Source organism: Vipera ursinii, assembly GCF_947247035.1.
Source record: "Vipera ursinii genome assembly, chromosome: 7".
Lineage (NCBI taxonomy): Eukaryota > Metazoa > Chordata > Lepidosauria > Squamata > Viperidae > Vipera > Vipera ursinii.
The window spans coordinates 58,263,409-58,286,360 of NC_139521.1; the positions used below are offsets into that span (position 1 = coordinate 58,263,409).

The 22,952-nt window shown below is 39.3% G+C and overlaps 2 protein-coding genes across 6 annotated transcripts in view; both read left to right on the top strand.

Annotated features, from left to right (window-relative positions):
• Positions 1-3,119, top strand: part of UBE2D3 (ubiquitin conjugating enzyme E2 D3) — a 38,223-nt gene extending 35,104 nt beyond the window's left edge. For all 4 annotated transcript variants that reach the window (XM_083367388.1, XM_083367389.1, XM_083367387.1 and 1 more), the window contains one exon: positions 2,257-3,119. Coding sequence is in view for 1 of the 4 variants with exons in the window: in XM_083367390.1 (XP_083223516.1) it covers positions 2,257-2,302 (46 nt within the window). In the remaining 3 variants the exon portion in view is untranslated. The remainder of the gene's footprint in view (positions 1-2,256) is intronic.
• A 14,052-nt stretch (positions 3,120-17,171) lies between these two features.
• Positions 17,172-22,952, top strand: part of MANBA (mannosidase beta) — a 57,745-nt gene continuing 51,964 nt past the window's right edge. The window contains exon 1 of one of the 2 annotated variants that reach the window (XM_083367824.1): positions 17,172-17,513. In XM_083367824.1, the coding sequence (XP_083223950.1) occupies positions 17,298-17,513 (216 nt within the window). In that variant the 5' untranslated portion in view covers positions 17,172-17,297. The remainder of the gene's footprint in view (positions 17,514-22,952) is intronic. The other variant, XM_083367823.1, reaches the window with a different exon arrangement.

Here is a 22,952-nt window from a genome sequence, read left to right on the forward strand (position 1 = left end):
GATTTCCAGTCTACCATAAATATAGATACTGTATTTTCTGTAATCAACAAAGTTAGTTTAATAATTTCTACAAGCTCCATCAATGTCATAATCATTCCTCTCTTGTTCATGGTGTTGAATCTTTGAGCATATGATAATTTCGCTGCAGTTGTCATATAGGAAAATGAAGTTTCACAACATTTTTCTACTTGTCCATCAGTTCCAAGAGGAAAAAAAATCTGATTCAGTTGTGCATTAATCTTTAAAAACTTCTGAATCAGTGTATTTATATCAAGAATTTTTGGGGTTTTTTTTACCTGACTGCTTGATAAAATGCCTCTTCATGTTGTTCACATTTCCAGAAAGCCAAGTAGATTTTCTTCATTGGTAACCCTCTTCAAAATGATTTGAGGTGTTCCTGTTTATTGACTTATATACAGGTGAAACTCGAAAAATTAGAATATCGTGCAAAAGTTCATTTATTTCAGTAATGCAACTTAAAAGGGGAAACTAATATATGAGAGACTCATTACATGCAAAGCAAGATAGTTCAAGCTGTGATTTGTCATAATTGTGATGATTATGGCTTACAGGTCATGAAAACCCCAAATCCACAATCTCAGAAAATTAGAATATTGTGAAAAGGTGCAATATTCTAGGCTCAGTGTCCCACTCTAATCAGCTAATTAAGCCATAACACCTGCAAAGGGTTCCTGAGCCTTTAAATGGTCTCTCAGTCTGGTTCAGTAAAGACTGCTGACCTGACAGTTGTGCAGAAAAGCATCATTGACACCCTCCATAAGGAGGGAAAGCCTCAAAAGGTAATTGCAAAAGAAGTTGGATGTTCCCAAAGTGCTGTATCAAAGCACATTAATAGAAAGTTATGTGGAAGGGAAAAGTGTGGAAGAAAAAGGTGCACAAGCAGCAGAGATGACCGCAGCCTGGAGAGGATTGTCAGGAAAAGGTCATTCAAAAGTGTTGGGGACTTTCACAAGGAGGGGACTGAGGCTGGAGTCAGTGCATCAAGAGCCACCACACACAGATGGATCTTGGACATGGGCTTCAAATGTCGTATTCCTCTTGTCAAGCTGCTCCTGAACAACAACGTCAGAAGCGTCTTACCTGGGCTGAAGAAAAACAGACCTGGTCTGTTGCTCAGTGGTCCAAAGTTGTCTTTTCTGATGAGAGCAACTTTTGCATCTTATTTGGAAACCAAGGACCCAGAGTCTGGAGGAAGAATGGAGAGACACACACTGCAAGATGCTTGAAGTCCAGTGTGAAGTTTCCACAGTCTGTGTTGATTTGGGGAGCCATGTCATCTGCTGGTGTTGGTCCACTGTGCTTAAGTCCAGGGTCAACACAGCCGTCTACTGGGAGATTTTGGAGCACTTCATGCTTCCTTCCGCAGACGAGCTTTATGGGGATGCTGACTTCATTTTCCAGCAGGACTTGGCACCTGCCCACACTGCCAAAAGCACCAAAACCTGGTTCAGTGACCATGGGATTACTGTGCTTGATTGGCCAGCAAACTCGCTTGACCTGAACCCCATAGAGAATCTATGGGGCATTGCCAAGAGAAAGATGAGAGACATGAGACCGAACAATGCAGAAGAGCTGAAGGCTGCTATTGAAGCATCCTGGTCTTCCATAACACCTCAGCAGTGCCACAGGCTGATAGCTTCCATGCCACGCCGCATTGAGGCAGTAATTGCTGCAAAAGGGGCCCAAACCAAGTACTGAGTACATATGCATGCTTATACTTTTCAGAGGTCCGATATTGTTCTATGTACACTCCTTGTTTTATTGATTGCATATAATATTCTAATTTTCTGAGATTGTGGATTTGGGGTTTTCATGAGCTGTACGCCATAATCATCATAATTATGACAAATCACGGCTTGAACTATCTTGCTTTGCATGTAATGAGTATCTCATATATTAGTTTCCCCTTTTAAGTTGCATTACTGAAATAAATGAACTTTTGCACAATATTCTAATTTTTTGAGTTTCACCTGTATTATTTCCATTTTAGAAACTAATTTTTTCCAGATTTCATGGAATACATTAAATATTTTGTAAAGTTAGTATAAATGATTGTGTCCATGAGTCACTGCAAAGAACTATATGTTATAGACAAAGGCCAGCACAGAACTTTGTAATGTGTTAACATTTTTATTGCTGCCTTTTGGTTTTGCTGATATGTCTATCTATATATGTATAAAATATATAATCTTTTAAAAAGATTTAAACTTTTAAAAGTATTTTTTCCTTTTCCAGGTACAACAGAATATCTCGGGAATGGACTCAGAAGTATGCCATGTGATGCTACCTTAAGTCAGAATAACCTGCATTATAGCTGGAATAAACTTTAAATTACTGTTCTTTTTTGATTTTCTTATCCGGCTGCTCCCCTATCAGACCTCATCTATTTTTTTTTAAAATTTACCTCTATCCATTCATGCACATGCTCATCTGAGAAGACTTTAGCTCTTCCAGCTTTGGACAATAACTGCTTTTTAGAATTTGTAAAGTAGTTATACAAGAACAATTGCCCAAGATTCAGAATTCTTTAAATGGAGCATGTGTGTTGTGGCCAATGTCTTCACTCTAACTTGGTTATGAGATTGAAATCATTCCTCACTGCTCTAACAGTTCTTCTGAAGAAATCACCCAAAGGGAGGGGAGATGGATGTTCAGTTTGCTCACATCACAGGAAATAGCATTGCTGTAGCATCATCCATCTTGTTTTAAAACCTTCCAGTGTTAGAGACTGAGGTTTCATGACATACTTGTGCTCATAACTGGTATGGTTGGAGAATTGGTACAGAACTTGTAGCATCATCAGAACAGAACACGTGATGTATCTTATGCATGTCAATAAAGGAATGACCAGTTCTTGTTCTACAGAGAATGGAGATTGGAAGTCCAACATCCCTTGTATTCCAAAATAGGGTCTCGGAACATTTTTGTAATTCTCATTTAAATTTTGTTAGGATGCTTGGAGCTATTAGTTAATCTATCTTCCACAGCAGTTTAATATAGCACTGAATAAATGATGCAAGTTGTCAATGGATGAATGATCAACTAATAGCTCTCCTAGTAATTGATTTTATTTTCTTCAATAAAGTTACATAAACCAATGAGTTAGCTGCCTGAATTAATCAGTATGGGAAACAAAAGTCTTTTGTAAAAGCAAAGGTGGTTTTTGTATATACTTGTTGGGATTTGCCTCATTGTTTGACATCAAATAATGAAGTGAAGTAAGTAGAGTGAACCTTTTGCCATGTTCAGTTATAATACTTGGTCTGTGTTCAGGTTGACACATTGATCAGCCCTGGAATATGCAGAATTAATAAGCTAACCTAGTAGTGTAGACTTTAGTGAGCTACACAAGGTCCTGGGAACCAGGTTTTCAACTGCAGACTTGGAACCCAGATGATATATGTACAGGTGTATTGTGGAGACCACCAAATGCACCCAGCTTGCTAACTGAGAAGCATTTCTCCGCCTTGTATACTTGACAGCCGAAAGATCTTTTTGTGGGAGTAAAGAGGCAAAATTGCAAAATAAAGTACTGTTTTGATGTGGGAATTGTCATGAGGTTGTGTTGAAGTGAGTTTTCAATGTGGGATGTTTGCTGTCCAAAAGATTATCATGCTACCGCCTATATTAACAAACATTTTTTGCTGCAAGGAACACTATTTCAGGGTGACTAAAAATTAATAAAGTCATTGCTACAGTATTTTTCTGTTTTGAGAAGCACTGACTTGTGCCACTAATTCTTGTTTGATAATGATGAATTTTATCCTTTCTGCATCATAATTTTGTCTCCATCCAAGTCTATAGTTCAGTATTTTCTAGTCTTGTGCTATGAGTTTGTGCTTCTGCCACTTCTTCCATCTTTAGCACTGCTGTGTGGATCCTAATGCTTTTTCCTCAACATAATTTTGGAAATATTGTAAAATAAAAGTAGACTGTACATTTTATGAAAGGGGAACAGGTTTGGCCATGATTTGTGTCAACTTTTTTTTTTAATTACATTTTGGTGAATTCAGTTTTCTCAGTGTGGTACACCAAATTCCGCTCAAGTGCTTTGGATGTATTACGGTGTTAGTAAAAGCAACTTTACAGAGTGAAGAAAGATTACTTGAAGAATCAGGGCCAACAATTAAAATGAGGCTCCTTTGTTCAGTTTGCAATAAAATCCTTAATTATAGGGAACATGGCATTTTTACTAAAATGTTACTAAGGTAGCCTTCTTCAACTTGGTGCCCTTTAGATATGTTGAAATTATAGTGTATAATGGAAAGCAGTGTATCTGGAAAGCATATTTATAATGCCTTCAGATGATGTAATTTACATTTTAATCTCATATACAGGCTGACTTCTAACATAACACTGATTGTTTGCAAGCTTAAACACAAGATTTGATTGTCATGTAGTTGTGATTACAGAAGAATTCATCTTTCCTGAAGCATCTTAAATTCTATGGCATGCAATATAAGCCTCTTTTCCCCTCACATGCTTGACAAAGTAACACAACCCATAAGTTGAATAAACAATATTAACAGGTTACAATTGATTATTCTGCTGTATAAACCATGGGTTCAGACTTCATAAAGATTAGGAATGTGCGTGGATTAGATTTTCTGTATAAATGCCTATTTCAGAATTCACTGCTTCCCTACGCCCAGTTTATAATTCCAAGACCTTTGTACTTCTTAACATTTATGTTTGCCTTGGAAAAGTTTACTTACTTAGCCTTGGAAAAAGACTGATTTGATTCTATCCTATCGGACTGTTTAATAAATATAAGGAGTGTCATGACATCTACTTTTCATTGATCTATGCTTGGAGGATGGCAAAATAAGACTGCTATCCTCAGATCATTTTCTCTACCAGTGCAGTAGCGATCTCAGGTATGTTGAGGTCATGTAGATGTAGTTCTTCTGCAATACATCAAATGAGGTGTCTGGCTTTTGGGCATGGTCCTAATCGGTCTAGGAATCATGTTATAGTCCTAGTGTTATATGTCAACTGGGCAAGCAAAATAGAATTCCACTTTGCAGTGCAAATACAGATAATACTCATTTAGCAACCACAATTGGCATTGGCAGCTTGGCCGCTAAGCAAAGCAGTTATCAAATGAAAACATGAGTGCTTATGATCTTTCTTCAGAATCCCCAAATACTAAAGTTTCCTTTGCTTTACAGAGGTTGTCACAGGGATTGGTCATAAAGTTCCTTTTTCATTACAGTCATAATTGAACAGTTGCTAAACAAGGACTAATATTTTATTTTTTCCCAGATGCTACTTTCTGTTTCTTCCTAGAAATAAGAAATAGATGAGCTGAAAATAGATTGAATCTTGGTCTTGAACTTTTTTTCTCACAACCTGTTGTGTGATCTTAACAATCATACATATGCGCACACACACCAGGGATTGTTATTAGCAGTAACAATGCATTGGATTTTTAACTTTGTCCTCTCATTTAAGATATTAGTGTAGGTCTTAATTCAGCTCATATATTCCTTGCTCTTCTTTCTATTTCCTAGAATTAACTTGGCAGAGTCAACTTTCTTTTTATAGATGAGGCTAATTTACCTTCAGGGCCATGTTACACACTTAAGTATTTTTCAGTAACTAAAAGAGGGCAGCTTTTTTGTGTTTACTGATTTGACTAGCTTTAAATTTAACTGAAGTATTGTGGTTTTATTGACTAACCTGTTAAGTGGCTCCAGAACATTTTGTAGTGATTGACCACACCATTTTGGCGTTAGTCCTGAGCTGTGTATGTAGCCCTCCTGCAACTGTTCAGATTTTTGTACTGATCAGAGAAGTTGCCTCACTGTGAAGAAATGGTGCCAAGTTTTTGTTACATCCTTATGCTATTCAGTTAATGCTGGAGTAGTGAGAACTGCAGATTTATGGTAAAGCAACCACTGACCATGCCATTAGAAGGTTTATAAACCATCTTAGGGAGGTCTGAGCCTTTGGGAGTAGACGGCATACAAACACATCTTGAAGTTATCCTTGATTTTCCCAAGATGAAGCATGACTTTGTTGGAATATTAACAACGTGGAATGTTCTGAAAGCAACTCCTCAACACATACCTTCCACATAGCTTTTTTGGAAGAATCTTAAGCCTGGATAAATGCAGCTGAGAATTACTCCAAATTGGGCGTTGCTAAATCAAAGCTCCCAGTGGCCTTGGCTATTGTGGTCTATAGGAAGGGTTGTTGGTAGTTATATAGGTGACTTAAAAGTATTGCACTGCTCTTCTGTGTAAGTGTACCAGTCAAGGAACTTACTAAATGTAATCAAGATAGAACCCAATTTAAGAACACTTGGATCAGTCATTTCATCCATGGAATTAAACTTTAGGCTTGTTTTAGAGCCTCAAGTGGAAAGGACAATGGTACTTCAACCTAATTAGAAAAGTTTCTTTGAAGTGTAAAATTAAACTTGGAATTTTTTTTGAAATTTTATGCTTCCAACACTTATTTTTCAAATACCACTCTAATAGTGCAAAATGATGTGGTTGAAGATCTTTCTAAAACCCAACATGGCATAGGTCAGGATGACCTGATAGACCTCTTTTCCCAAGAATACCCATCCCACTCATTCTAATAGGGTAGGCAGGTTTGAACTTCTTCCCTTGATGTGCCACCAGGTGGGACCCAGAAGGGGTCCCATTTACATAACAGTGCCTGCCCTTTGGAATAATTCCACATACGTGCTTATTTGGTCCTGACCCTGCCAGCTGTTAGAAAAACTGCAGTTCTCCCCCAGGTCTCGGGTGATCAATGTCTCCACTGGGAGAGTGTGTGAAAGTGACCTAGTTTGGCTATTATTATTTACTATTTTGATTTTGGTTTCTCTTTCAACAGATTTGGGAGATTTGCTCAGTACATTAAAAAGCCATATTATGAACAACATTTTTACACAGGGCTCTTCAGATTTCTGGAAAGCAGCAGCATTTGGGCCATGTACTTTTCAATCAAATTGTGAAAGGAGAAGATATGTGATCTGAATCATGGGTTACTTTCCCCAATATATAGCGCATACCAAAAGATAGACACCCCCCCCCATAGACAACTTATATTAATTGCATTAAATGTTCCAATTGGCCATCATTTTCTTTTCAAGATTTGTTTTCTTGACACGTCCTTTGACTTCTAAATACATTTCATATGGGAAAAACTATTGTGATTGGCCTATGGGGGCTGAATTTTGTATACTATATATGGTGTATGAAATCAATTGACAGTACTCTGAAAGAAACACATATTTAATAGGATTTTTGTTAGTTTTGGTTTGGTCCATTCTAAACAAGGACAATATTAGTTGGCCATCTGTTTTTAAACGCTCTCTGACAGCAGTGAACAGTGGTTACAGCATGGCATGGCAGTCACATCCAATCACGTATATTTAGGATGTGTTGAACAATTTTATCCTGAGTACCTCACAAATTGGAACAAAAATTTTAGATAATTCAAATTCTAATAATTAGGACCGGAACAAAAACAGAATTTTTTTTGGAATTTTATGCCAAGAAAAATATGAAAAACTGCCAAGATAATCCTGCTATAAATCTAGAAGCAGACTTTTTTTGTCCTGCAGATTTTAATCTTTCACTTCTTCATAAACTCTTTCCAGAAGCAGCCCAAGTCACTTCCTGTTTAATAGCAATAAACTATAACTGGTTGTGTTAGCTTTGTATTTCCATTAAAAGCACAACAGTGTTGGTATGTGCTCCTTTGATGCATTTTCCTAGATTATTACCATTGAAATTAAATGGAAAATAAAACCTTGATGATTATTGGCTTTAAAGATTATGCAAGGATTATACAGATTTTCATGGGAACTCTGAAATGTGAAAAAAATTCTGATTTAACAGTATACAAACAGGGAAATCTAAACAGCTTAAAATTTCAGGAATGCTGTAGTTGCACAAGTAAATTTCAGACTATTTAAGCTGGTGTTATTTCATACATGTATGAAGAATGACAGATAAAACAGTATTGGTTTACTAAATATGACATTCCTTATTGGTATTTCAGATCAATTTACAATATAAATGAAACTGCTTTAAAATACATAAAATAATATTAAATAAAATCCAATCATTTCTTAGAATTATAAAATTAAAGTTTGTAAAACACAGTCCTGAGCTATAAGTCATTTACTTGCAGGACCATCTGCTGCCGGGAACGACTTCCCATCGCCCAGTGCACTCACACAGAGAGGGCCTCCTCAGGGTACCATCTGCTAGAAAATGTCGGCTGGTGACCCCCAGGGGGAGGGCCTTCTCTATGGGAGCGCCAGCCCTATGGAACCAGCTCCCCCCTGAGCTTCGGATGGCCCCAGATCTCCGGTCCTTTCGCTGCGGCCTCAAAACACTCCTTTTCCATCAGGCTGACCTGGACTGACAGGGATTTTAATTATGTTTTAAATTTTTTACTTTAATTTTGAACTTATTTTAATTTTAATTTATTCTGCATTATTGTATGTTATTGTTGTTAGCCGCCCTGAGTCCTTCGGGAGATAGGGTGGCATATAAGTCCCAATAATAAATAAATAAATAAATAAATAAATAAATAAATAAATAAATAAATAAATAAATAAATAAATAAATAAATAAATAAATGGTCTCTATGAATACAAATGTCCTTATGGGCACCAAAGAGATCATGGGGTGCATGCAAGTAATGTCTCCAGAGCTGCTGCATAACAAGCACCACTACCAAATGCCTCTTAGCTACTTCTTATCCAATTGGCTAGGAACACTCAAAGTAAGCCTTCTGAAGATCTTGAAAGTTTGATGATATAGATTAGACTGGGGGGGAGGGGATATGTTTGTAGTCATGTTCCACCCTTGGTAAGTTTGCTGTGTGTGTCAGAATGTTTAAGGAATGAGTTATTAAAGTTTCTTTGTCCTCATAGTGTCTGGCAAGAAGACATAACGTCTTAGAGATTTTTTTTCCTGTTTTTCAGATAATTTCTTGCAAGAAACATTTGAGTAGATAAGCTTAAGAAAGCAAAGTAAAGTGCTTCTCAATGATTTGCTAAACTGAATCAACAATCACTACAGATATAGCGGCTGGATTAATATACCATGCATAATGGTGTATTAGCATAATGTCAATATGCAGTTTAAGATGTCTACATTTAGTGATCCTCCAACATTTATGGAGAGATAATTGACTGTGGCGATACTGGGCTCCAAACAAGCTACTGTGCCACTAGTTCAGCCAAATCCAGATTATTTGCAGTTGCATTTCCCTGGAGTCCTTGTTTTAGGAAACTACTGCTATACAAAGACAAGTTGGGTGAAGCAGAACATGCTCTCTTTAAGAACAGAATGAATATTTATTATTAGCAATCTAATAATAGGACTTGCTAAAACTCATGCCTAGAACTCATGGTTCTATGATTTCTCTCAAACTCTCAACCTTTGAATTACTGCTGTGTTGAATAGGTACATTTTCAGCAGCTTGCTTTATCACATATTTTGAATTGAGCAAGTTTGGCTCTGTTTCCCTATTGCAAGGGAGTTGGATGCTTAACATGGATAAATAAATCCACATAAAGAGGTTGCCTTATTTTTCATTTTATAATGTTTACTAATAAAAGATAAGCAAGCAGAAGCTTAAAGTGTCTTAAAGGAAAATGCAGACAGTACCTTTGCTGCTGTTCACAGTAATAATTTTGGATGACAGTCTATTTGCAAAAAACGTGTGTTCTAATGTCCAATGGACATGATTTGGGTTGAAACCTTTTGAGCACAAGCTACCTAATATTAGATATTTTGAAAACTTGTTGCATGTTTTCGTGGCCTCTGATTTGTTTATATAAATATAAATAATGGCAAATGACTTCAATGTTTGTTTTTCCCTATAAATTAATGCAACAAAGTTGTAAAATACAATAGCAAAACAAACATTAGAAGTACAAAAAGAAAAGCTAGTAGAATAGTCTTTTGATTGTGGCAAGCAAAACACTAAATAAATGTAATAGAGTATGATATAAAGCCTACTCAATGCTTTCAGTTCAAAAAGAGTAATTGTTAGAAATAAAAATGAACAGAGCAAAGTACCATATAGTCTATGCTGTTTGCCCCAATCAGCCAAGTGCTTCCTGGGATGGTAACAGCACTGATGTTTTCAGAACTGATATTTGGTGACACTTCATCTCCGAACACTGAGATTTCATGTATAGTAATCGATCCATTTACCGTACTTCCTATTCTCTGTATATTTGCTGAATCCCAAATTGTCTAACCATCAAGCCCTTTTGTGGTCAATTAACAACATCATGTCTTTTGGAAAGTATTTTCCTGAATCAGAATCTTAGGGTACAACTTTCACCAACGAGACACGCTTAAGTATGCTACAATTGCAGCTACCAGAATTCTCAGCAGCATAAGTCATATTGCAAATTCTGTAAATTGGGAGACTTTGGGGGAAGAAATGGTGAACTGAAGATGGTTCCACTAAAAGCAGAGCCACTGACTGCAGCAGAATGAAGAGCTGGCAAGTTGACAAGCTGCTTGTAATAATTCTCTGGGCAAAGAGAGGATCTGAGATCGCCCACAAGTGCTCCTTACAGTTGTTCGTTTGGGAGACAAGGGAATAGACATCTTGATCTACTCATGGTTAGCGCCTTTGCTATTTCTTTTTCTAATCACATTCAGAAATTGCTTTTTCCCCCCAGTTATTGGAGAACTTTGGATTGACGAATTTGACAGCTCCAGATAATTTTCTTTCAATACTTAGTCAAAAAAGATTTAAATACAAGTTTAAAGATGAAAAAAACTGGCATTAACATCAAAAGTGTGATTAAAACTGATTTTAAAAAGCTACTACTTGGACTAAGGGTCCAGATAAATTTGAAATACAAATCTGGAATTAATTACAAGAATTATTCCCATGGGAAATATTTTTCTTTTGATTTTTTTTAATAACATGATGGGATGGTCCTTTGAAGCTTGGACACTAGTGGAAACCACAAGGTACTAAAGATTACAATTAAAGGAGAAGGGCATATTGGTGAATGGAGCAAAATATTTTAACATTTGACATATTGAATGATATTTTTGAACACTTAACCCAGAAGTTAACGGATGTTTGCCTCTATAGATAGACTTTATTTATGGAAGAAGAACAAGTTTTACCAGGTGACTGAAATTTTTTCAAAGAGGATTTAAAAAGGACAAGCTACAAGAATCATATGGAAAAAGATACTACATTGACCAACAAAGAAAAAACAAAAGCCGATGTCATAATAGTTAAAAAGGATGTACAAATAACAAACCAAGAGAATGGCCTAAATTTTTTTCCAAAATTGGATATAAAAAAAGGCATGTTGAAGCTTTGAAGAATTTTGTGAGAAGAGCAAAGAAAAAAATCAAGTTTTAGGACATTATTTGAAGGGACTGAAGGTCAAGATTGTTGAAGGTGTTCTTCTTCTGCAGCTTTTTTTAATTATTGTTCTTTGTATTAGTTTTTATATAGTAATTTTTAATAACACTATTATTTTTTAAAAAGGAATTCAGTAAGTTGCTGTTCCAGTAAGCTTAAGTATTGGATCTGGATAACAAATATATAATAATAATAATAAAGTTGGAAGGGACCTTGGAGGTCATCTAGTCTAACCCCCTGCTCAGGCAGGAAACCCTATACTATTTCAGACAAATGGCTGTCCAGTCTCTTCTTAAAAACTTCCAGTGTTGTTTTATGGACTATGTGTTATAGAGGTTCAGTGAACTAGATATGTTTGTAAGCTATTTTGTGCTTTTGCAGTGAAACAGGTAAACTTATCAAATTAAATTAAATTTCATCTTGTTGAAAGAGTAATTTAAATGATTGCAAATGTATTTTAAAAGCTAATCAATCTATTATGGAATCAGATGTATAATACTCTCTTAAGTCAACAAAAGATATTAAGGGGCAGAAAGAAGTCAGTAATGTTTGAGAAAAATTGTCATGCCTCCGTCGGAGCTTGAATCTGCGGAGGAAAATGAGCTGGAACAAGACCCTATGGAGGTTGAGGGAGAGGTATCTGTGGTTTCAGAGAAATGTGGGGAAGAGCAGGCCGAGGCAGGCCAGGGGCCTTCAGGATTGGGACAGGATGAACAAGAGAGGCAGAGTTCAGGCGATGAGCAAGGGCCACCCCCACCTGATCCTAGAGCACGAGAGTGGAGAGGAGGGAACAATGCAGGCAGGCTCAACTACTCTGGAGGAGAGCATCCCGCCCCACTCCACAAGGCACACCTGGAGACTGATGTTTAAGGAGACCTGTGGTGAGGGGCATTTCTCAGGAACAAACGCTGATTCCTTGGAGTTTTGTGTGTTGTTGCTGATCTCTTGTTCTGTGACTTCTGCTTGGACACCAGGAAACTCGTGACTATTGGACTGACTGACAATGTTGCTTGAATGTTTAAAGATCTCGGACTGTATTTTGGATTCTCTTTTGAAACTGCTCAGGCAAGCTTGTATTCACGCAGACTCCTTAGGGTTATGATGTATGTGTTATTCCTTGTTATCTCTGTGGCCTTGAGTACATCATTCCTTTTCTAATCAGACTGTATGTGAAACTACTTGCAGCCAGAGTCAGCTGAAGGTGTGTGTGTTTTCTTTTGTTGGAGGCTTGCCAGAAACGTGGGAGCATTTGGGAAAAATTTGGAGCAATTAGAGGACTGTTTGAATTGCAAGCTGACTGCTGTGCCCTGGGTCTCACAAAAATGTAGATCATTATGACATTTTGAAAATGTATTAGTTAAGAGGTATAAATGATAAATGTTATTTTCTGTACTAGATTATCAAATTTTTTCATCTTAATTTGCCATTTCTCTTCTGTGCGGGCGGAAGAACTGGATCTAGTTCATGAATTGCATCTGGTGTTTCCATCTACCTGGGCAGATTCCTTGATATCAGGGGATGGTCTTATATGAACAGACCAGTAGCATCTTTTATTTATGTGGAAGATCAAAACCAATACTTTTCATTCTGCCCTGATTGGTCCCTGTTTTACACTACAGAAAAACAATGGGATATTTTATTTTGCTATTCTCTGATGGGCATTTTAAAAAATCCAGTTATGCCCTCCTTGGTGTAACTATCCTGTTCAACATGGCAATAGGCTACCACAATTATTATTATTTTTTTAAATGTGATGCCTGACTGCTCACAGTTTCTGTGCCTCTACAGCTATATACATATGGGGGTGTAGTTACCAACTAATGATGACTTCATAGATCTTTGAAGTAACCTGTAATTTACAAAACCTCATGCCCTACATCAGTTATGGTGAACCTTTTGGGCTTGGCATGTCAAAAATTCATGACTCTGCTGGCCCATGACCCATCTAGGCCACCTTGAATAGCTGCACTCAGCAGCACTGAGTCTGGGTCTGAAGTAAAGGTTTAGCCCTTGACTTCAGTCCTAGTGCCACCATTGCCGCCCAAAAAGGTTGCCTCACATCATCTCCAAGGCGTGATTGCCTCCAAGGCCTAGTGCTCTCCAAATCTGCCATACAGTGCTTGCTTGCTTTCAGTTGAAAGGCCCCTGTGGCCTACTTGAGGCTATTTCAGGTCATACAAGGCCTTCATTCTTGAAATAGCTTTGGAGCAGGGATCTCTAACCTTGGCAACTTTAAGGCTTGTGGACTTCCAACTGCCAAAATTCCTTAGCCAGCAGCACTGGCTAAGGTTGGAGACCCCTGCTTTGGAAGATGCTCTTTTGTGGCCTCTGCAACTTCTGAAAATTGTACAAAAGCACTTCCCATTCTTGTGTGATTTTTCAGAGGCTCTGGAGGTCACGCAAATGCACAACCCTCTTGTGTAATTTCCATACTTCCAAGAATAGTTGTTCGGGTTCATAAACACTAGCGTGAAACCCAAAATGTGGCATGTCATCTTGACACAAGTATCATAGGCTCACCATCATTATCCTAGAAAATTCCTTTTTTTTCCTTGGAACTGAGTAACATATCACTATTACCCTTCTGGAAATAATTTATAATTGTGATATTGCTTATGTTCTCTGTTCAACTAAATAAATGTATTTTAGAAGTTCAGATTTTAATCTGTTTATCTAATACATGCTGGAAAACCAGCAGATGTGGGCTGTGCAATCATAGTTACAACCCTCTCAGAGCGTTTAAACGTGGAAATAAGTAAATGTGAGGTTACAAAAGGGTTTTGGAAAAATATTTTTCAATCACAAAGAACCAAATTAATCTTAATCAGAATCAGGAAAACCAATTAAGGAACAGATTAAATCCTTGAGCCAATGGTTTTGACTTGTTTAACAGATAGCAGTCTAAAAATATCTCAAAAGATATCATTAGAAAGTTAGAGACTTGAAGTATTCTATGCAGGACATGGAATAATGGATCTGAGTTTCAGGAATGTAGAGCAGGCATGTCAAACTGCCGGCCCACGGGCCGGATGCGTCACGCCAAAACCATGCTTGCAATGGGGAAAAGTCACGTGACATGCCTGATGTAGAGTCTGATTAAATGTTATTAAAACAAAGTAACAGTAAAGCAAATCACTTTAACAGTAAAGTCATTTACTGATGACTCAACTGGAAAAAGGTTCCTTTTCACAGTGTATTTTCAGGCAAAGGCTAGATAACTATCTCTCTGGGAATCCTTGACTTTGAGTCATTTAGGCTGGAGCCAGTGGTCTAAATGGCATCTTCCAACTTCATAATTCTATAGATTAGAGGCATGGTAAAAGAATAGAGCTTGCAAGGCAGATAAATGCATTAGGGGTGTCTGCTTTTGACAAGAAGATTCTCTTCCTGACAATATCTGTTCAGACACCTGTATCCGACAAATTGTAGCAAACATTAAATAGAAGAAGAGGGAACTACACTTCCCCAATTGCTAATATAGCTGACTGCATCTTAACCCTTGGGCTATGCTAGCTGGCACTGCTGAGAGTTGTAGTTCAGTAACATTTGAAGAAATACATTCCCCCCCCTATTTTTGCTCTATTCATTACTAACTGAAAATAGACATATCTCCAAATCCAGATGGAAGTTATCCAAGAATTTATAAAGATAAAATTGCAGATCTTCTGACAAAAATATGTAACATGCCTCTAGGAATGAACTCCATGTTAGAGGAAAAGAGCCAATGGAATATTATGCTCTCAAAACAGAAATTCAGGAGGTTTATTTGATTATTTATTTCCCCTTTATTATTTTTACAAATAACTCAAGGCGGCAAACATGTTCAACATCTCCTCCTCCTCCTCCTATTTTGCCCAGAACAACAATCTTGTAAAGTGGGTTGGGTTGAGAGAGAATGACTGGCCCCAAATCACCCAGCTGGCTTTCATGGCTAAGGGTACACCAAAGATAATTGATAAGCAAATACCCTGGCCTGAAATGCAACTGGAATGGGTTCAGGTAATCTGTTTCCTCCAAGAGACAGTGTAACCGCTGTCTGATTACCTTTCTAACAATCTTCCCCACCAAGAGAAAGTTGGAGACTAGACAGTAACTGTCCATGATGGGAAAGTACCTGCCTCCTTCAAGGCACCTCCCTTCTGAAAGAGGCTTACACCATTGCACAGCCCCACTCATTGGTTTTCTCTCAGTCCATCTTGACCACCAAGGAGGGTCCTGAAATTAAACAAAAAGATGACTGAACTCACAGCTTATAATAATAATAATAAGTTGGAAGGGACCTTGGAGGTCATCTAGTCCACCTGCTAAGGCAGGAAACCCTATACCATTTCAGACAAATGGCTGTCCAGTCTCTTCTTAAAAACTTCCAGTGTTGGAGCATTCACCACTTCTGGAGGCAGGCTGTTCCACTGGTTAATTGTTCTAACTGTCAGGAAATTTCTCCTTAGTTCTAGGTTGCTTCTCTCCTTGACTAGTTTCCATCCATTGCTTCTTGTCCTGCTCTCAGGTGCTCTGGAGAACAGCCTGGCTCCCTCTTCTTTGTGGCAACCCCTGAAATTGAAGGACCTTGTCACTGGGAGTTATAGAATCAAATTGGTAATTAAAAAGTGACAAAGTAATTTATATGCCATGAAATTCCAGTAATGAGCTACATTCCAATTGTCTGGAAAGTGAGAAGTGCACAACTCCTTTTATTCAGTAGAACTACCAGCAATATATATTACAGCGGAAGGATTACAAACTCAGGATAGTTAAAAGCCTAAGGATGGCAAAAAATCTTGAATGAAAATTCCTGAAGCACCACTCCCATCAAATAAAGAAATGGAGTAGGCGAGGGACGTGGCGCCAAAGCAGCAGCTTAAATTTACAGGGCGTTCACAAAAGACATTGCAGTGGATAGGAGACTGAAATCCCCAAATCTTCCTCTTCTCCTCCCACTCCCCGCTCCAAGACATTCTCTGAACCAGAAACGCCTCAATCCAGTTCTTAGGGCCAGGGGTCTTCAAACTCGGCCCTTTTATGACTCATGGAATTCAACTCCCAGAATTCCTCAGCCAGGCATGCTGGCTGAGGAATTCTGGGAGTTGAAGTCCATGAATCATAAAAGGGCCGAGTTTGAAGACCCCTGTCTTAGGCAGTATCCCAAGTGTAACAAATCAGCGTTCTGTTTACCCGAGGATAAATAACGTGAGAACGCAGCCTGGAGGCGATTTCCCGACCTGACTAATGCAACCTTAACGCCGGCGGGAGCGCTGGGGTGAGAGGAGGTGATTTTTTTTTTAAAAAAAAACCGAGTCTCTTTGCCGACCCGCAAGAGGGAACGTGGAAGGGGAGTGTCCGAGAAGAAAGTGTCCAAGTTGCAGGGCCGCGGGAAAAGCACCGCCGCCGCCGCCGCCTTTTGCCATTCTCAGAAAGGCGCCGCCACCGTCTCGAACCATCGCCAACATCTAGAAGGGGGATCACGCGCCTAGCCGCCTCGCTCTGCTTCTTTCCCCCCAAGTTCCGACCGCGTTTCGCGGAGGCGAGAAGCGAGAAAGCGCCCAGCCTTCTGTTTACAGCAGGGGTCTTCAAACTTGGCCCTTTTATGACTTGTGGACTTCAACTCCCAGAATTCCTCAGCCAGCTTTGCTGGCTGAGGAATTCTGGGAGTTGAAGTCCACAAGTCATAAAAGGGCCAAGTTTGAAGTCCCCTGGTTTACAGCGCCCGGAGGCGTGGAAGACGCGCGCAGGCGTATGTCTTTCCTCCTCTGCGCGGAGGCCAAAGGCGCCCGAGAGTTTTCGCTTTTCCGGGCGAGTTCGCTCTGCCGCCTTCGATCCTTTCCTCCCCGCCCTCCTCTTCATCTGCCAGCCGGTCTCTTGCCCGGGTTCAACTTCTTCTGTTGGCAGAGCCGAGGATGGAGAGCGGGGCTCGTCTGCTCGGGGTGGCGGTTCTGCTCGCCGTGTGCGGGAGAGGCTTCCCGCTCGGTTCCAGTTCGCCCAGACCCGGAGGAGCAGCTGTGCGCAGCCTGAGGGGCAGCTGGCGGGTGAACAACGCGAACGGCTCGCTGGCTCTGAAAGGCGAGGTCCCGGGCTGCGTGCACACCGCCTTGTTCCGAGCGGGTCTCATCCAGGTATTGTGACGGCGGGCCGGCTGGCGCGCATTGGAGAGCAGGTGGTGGGCGGCAGGCGTCTCGCGAGCCCAGATGAGGGAGGAGCGGTGTGTGTGTGTGTGTGTTAACTGTGGTTATCCCGCGACAATTGAGTCTACTATTAGCGTGGTAAATTCGGGCTGAATTGTCCCTGAGGGAAGCTCTTGGATTTGAGTGGGATGGTATAAGGCAGGGGTAGGCAACCTCGGCTCTTTTATGACTCATGGACTTCAACTCCCAGAATTCCTCAGCCAGCTATGCTGACTCAGGAATTCTGGGAGTTGAAGTCCATGAGTCATAAAAGAGCCGAGGTTGCCTACCCCTGGTATAAGGCTCCCGCCTTTAGCGGGGGTGGGGGGGGGTGTTAGACTAGAACAGGGGTAGGCAACCTCGGCTCTTTTATGACTCGTGGACTTCAACTCCCAGAATTCCTGAGTCAGCATGTCTCAGCTTGGAAACCTCTCCCTTTCCCCTCAGCATGGCTGGCTCAGGAATTCTGGGAGTTGAAGTCCACGAGTCACAAAAGAGCCGAGGTTGCCTATCCCTGGACTAGAAGATCTCCCAAGTCCCTGCCAGCTCTATGATTCTATGACTCAGAAGTTGCCAAATTTATTTATTTATTTATTTATTTATTTATTTTAATTCCATTTATATCCCGCCCTTCTCTGAAGACTCAGGGCAGCTTACAAGCTTAGCAGTAGCCTTCATTCTATGTATATGCCTGCTTATTAGGGCTTTCACACACCCCCGCAAGCAGCATTATTACAAAGTCAGCTTAATTGCCCCCAACAATCTGGGTCCTCATTTTACCTACCTCGGAAGGATGGAAGGCTGAGTCAACCTTGAGCCTGGTGGGATGCGAACCTGCACTGTTTCAACATCTGTACCAAAAACAATGAAATAAATAAAAAAAGATTGCGTTTTTTTTTCTCAGGGTTAAGCGGGTTTCTCTGAGCCCAATCCGATGTTCTGGCAGTAAGATGGATTAAAGAACACGTACTGAAGTATTCTGGAGCTTTGTGTTTGCTTGTTTCGTTGGTGACTAAGTTGCTCCCCTGATGTGCTCATCTTTCTGCAGGCGCTGTGTATTTTTGGATTTGATGGGATTTGCAGCACCAGCCACTACATTCAGTTCTTCCAGCTCAGGATTAATTGATTTTTGTGTGCAGGTCCATTATTTGTGGCTGTTATGATATCTGTTTTAGTTTCAAATGGGGCTGTGGCTTTCTAATATCGAGCTGTTTAAGAAAGGGACATATTCACACATAACACTAAGTCAGCAATAAGCAATCTATTCCTTGGTTCATAATGTGTTATCCTGAAAATCATGCATAAGCCATGGAAAAATGACACCATGACATATATAGTCTCCATTGGGGTCTGTTGGACCTCAACATTGAATAATAGTTAATTTTAAAAATAGCCAAATTCTCAAGAGATGTCAAGCCACAACTCAAAAATCTTGTAAGATTTGGCAGTCTCCCGATAAGTTAATCATTTAAAAACTTTTATTTTTATTTTGATACCAGAACAGAAAATACTTGCTATTATATATACAGATTACTAGTGGTCCTGAAATAAAGATCAGAGGTAAAGATCCATTGCGCTAAAGAAATTAGTCTAGTTTGTTTAATTTTAGCATGATAGGAACCTACCAGCTATAATTTATCCATTCAAGTCAATATGGCTTATTCAACAAACTTCTCTAAAACAAAATCTGACATTTTTATTTTGATTTTTTATTCCCTTCATTCTTGATGTTCGATGGTTTTTGTAGCCAAGATCACATAGTTTATAGAAAGAAAATTTAATCAAACCAGCCTGAGGGGCCTTTAGATTCCCAAAATCCTAGTGAGGACTGAACATTGGTGGCTGGGAATTGAAAGAAATTGAAATCCATAAACATGGAAAATGCCAACAGTGTATTGCAGAAAAATTGTGGAGAAAGGCATGGATCTGAAAGGGGTACGCCATGTGGCAACCCAGTTCCCCCCTTTTCTTAAAATGGAAATGAATGCCCAGATGGATGTATCATTTAACTAGCGAGCATCAGGCAGTAGTTGCACATGATTTGTGAATGTGTATATCATACAGCCTCAAATATAATTAAGTGGAATCCATTACAGTGATGCCTTAAAAAACAAGAAAGATTCTTATACTCTATTTCAGGGGTGTCAAACTCGCCGTGTCACGTGACGTGTTGCAATGTATCGGGACGTTTTTCCCCTTGCCGGAGCTGGAGTGGGCGTGGCTTCCGTGTGACACATCCGGCTCATGGGCCGGCAGATTGACACCCCTGCTCTATTTTATGGAACTGTTCCTTATAAACGACACATCAAAGTTAAGGGCAAAATTACCAAATAAAAAAAATGAAGTGCATCCCTGTTTCAGTCCTGTTGAAAAAAGTAAGAACTACACAACAAAGGGAGCTACTGAATAGCCATATAATGATCACTTTAATCGAAATAACAATCATGCATCCTCATTGTTTCAATGAAGTTGTGTAGGGGAGGAAGTGCTGTAATCAGAAGCAAACTGGAAGCAAGTTAAAGATCATGAATTCAGGTTTAAGCTTCATTGAGTAAGTTGCCAGAAAGGAAAGCATCTGCAGAAAAATAGTGGCCAGCTGACTGGACTTGTAGGAAATGTGTTCTATAACATGGACACCATGTAAATGTGTACATGAAACAACATGGGTTTATTGAGTCATCTGCTTTGTTTTCCCCTTTTCAGTGGAGATGTTTTCGTAATACTTTAATGGTTACCTTTCTCATTATGTGGAAATCCTATTTGGAAAAGATGTGTTTTGTAGCCAAACACATCTGGAATATGCAAGTACAGGGAAGCCTGCGTTTATGGTGGTTTTTTAATTTTTAACCATTTGGACAGTCTTGCATCTTTGGTTACATAGTATTATGTGATAATATTGTATTTTTTATCTGATCATTTTTAAAATAATTGCTGTCTTTACTTGCATGGTATATGTAAAACAGCTCTGTTTCGATACAACTACATGTATTACAACTCTAATTCTTAGTAGATTATGAGCTTCTTTAAAATGGAAGAATTTTTTAAAAAGTTACCAATAGTTCCCAACATTGTAATGGAACCTGCCCATTATGTAATGGAGCTGACTTGATTTTATGACTTTTATGCAGTGGTCATAAGCAAGTGTGGCAATTGTTAAGCAAACCAATGATTTGCTCTGGGTACAATTTTGCTGAAAACCAGAAGTGTCCATTTCTGGCAAAATGATTAGGTGACCACAGGATGCTGCAAATGGCTGTAAAGGCAGCTGTTGCTGAGCACTCAAAGTTTGGTCTTGTGATTGTGGAAGAGGCCCAACCAGATTTTGAGTTTGGGTCATAAGCCCCCTTTTTGAGTCAGTTGTAAGTGCAAACAGTCAATAAGTGATTGGCATAAGTCGATGACTACCTGTATGCAATATTTGTCTAGCAAAATCTGGTTGCTATTGTGGAAAGTCACCCCCTTCAGAGAAGGAAATATTAAAAGGGCAGAAAAATATATTTCCTCAAAGGATCTTAAAGAGGCAGAAAAGCATGTCCGGATTTTTTTTTCTTAATAGCCCCAAGTCTTCCTTCCCCAAGCAGAAACCAGCTCTGTAGAAATGCAGGTGATAATCTTCTCAGAAAGACTGAGCCAGGAAACTGGGATTAGGAAGAAAGATCCCTATAATCAACACCAAAAATCTAAGAGCCATCAGCCACAGCTCCAGGGAAGCAGGATATGACCTTTGGAATATAATAGGATTAACCCACCACCATCAGAATACCAGAAAGGCACACTCAGACTCAGGTCAAAGTGCGTGCCACAGGAACAACTCCAAACAAAAGGCTCAAGAAGGTATAAAAACCCACTCCCTACATGTGCTTACTCTCTTTTCTTCCAGAGCCATCTTCCTGTCTGGCTCTCCTCTTCAATAAACTTGAAGACTTTTCCTTCAACACTATCCTTGTTTCTAAGTGCAGGTTTTTATTTGTTTTAATGATCTAATACCTGTAATACATAAGCTCACAACAGAAATCTAAAATCAATTCCAGCTTCATTGTCTACTTTTGTTGTGAAGCCTGCAGTGCTGATTTTGAATTTACTTTGGAGGAGACAGGTATAGAGTTGCCTTCTAAATAAGTATGGCTTCATTTGAACATAGCGGTAGGGATTAGGATCCAAATACAAGCCCGGGATTGTAATAGGAAATAAACAGACGGATCTTTTATAAGTAATGATTTTCCACAAATTCATCCAATGATTTCTGCTTGATGCATTGTGGCAGTTGGTATCCTATTGTACAAATGATTAAAAGTATGCTGAGATATTTTATTAGGTGCTGCTAAGCATTTCATCAAGGCTATGAAGCTGTTCAAGGATAGTGGAATGAATGACTCATATTTCAAGGCTAGTTGTTGTGTAGGGAACGTAGTTCAGGATTTGAAGTCTGTTTCTGAGAAAGGGTTAGGCAGCAATTCAGTTGAGAGCTGGACACTTCTATTAAGTGCTCTCAGCAGTTTCCATGTGAATATACTGCAGTGAGCATTTCTGCCTTTTCTTTTGATTCCCGAGACCCAGCTGTGAGCGCTGAATTCTCTTTATTTGCATTGAAAACATGTTCTGAAATAGCTACCAACTTTTTTTGCCAAGAAAAACCTCACAGTGACTGTCTAAGTGTGTTAAATTAAGTATGTGCATAAATGTGTATAAATTCATGCCTGTGCGTATCTATTTGAATTAATTCTACCACTGTCTGCATGTGACTGAATTATGCAGATTATAGAAGTTGTTTTACACTCAATTTTCATTTGATGGTATAATATTTATTTATTTATTATTTATTTATTGCATTTATATACCGCCCTTTCCCTGAGGACTCAGGGCGGTTTACAGGGAATTAAAATCAACCATACAAAAGTTAAAACCCAATTTAAAAAAAATTAAATCGACCCTGTACTAATTAAAACCCCAATTAAAATGAATGTCTCCTCAGCCTGGGCCCGAGAGCTCAAAGAGCCAGGTCTTCAGGCCCCGGCGGAATGATCGGAGGTCGGGAGCAGTCCTCAGCTCCACCGGCAGCTGGTTCCAGAGGGCAGGCGCCCCCACTGAGAAGGCCCTATCCCTGGGTGTCACCCGCCGGCAATCTCTTACCAGCGGGACCCTGAGCAGACCCTCCCTGTGGGAGCGCACTGGGCGAAGGGCATTTGATAATATGCAGTTGAACTTTGTGACTTTTTTTTCTTGCTATATCTAGCAAAGAATAAAAATTACAAATCAATTGCGGATAAAGGCAAAACAGGAACTAATACTGAAGTATGTATCAGATTTACATAATTTGCTAGATTTTCATGAATTAGTCCATCAACAAAAGCAGTTGTTTAAGACTCATCTGTATTATAAGTTCTAATAGTT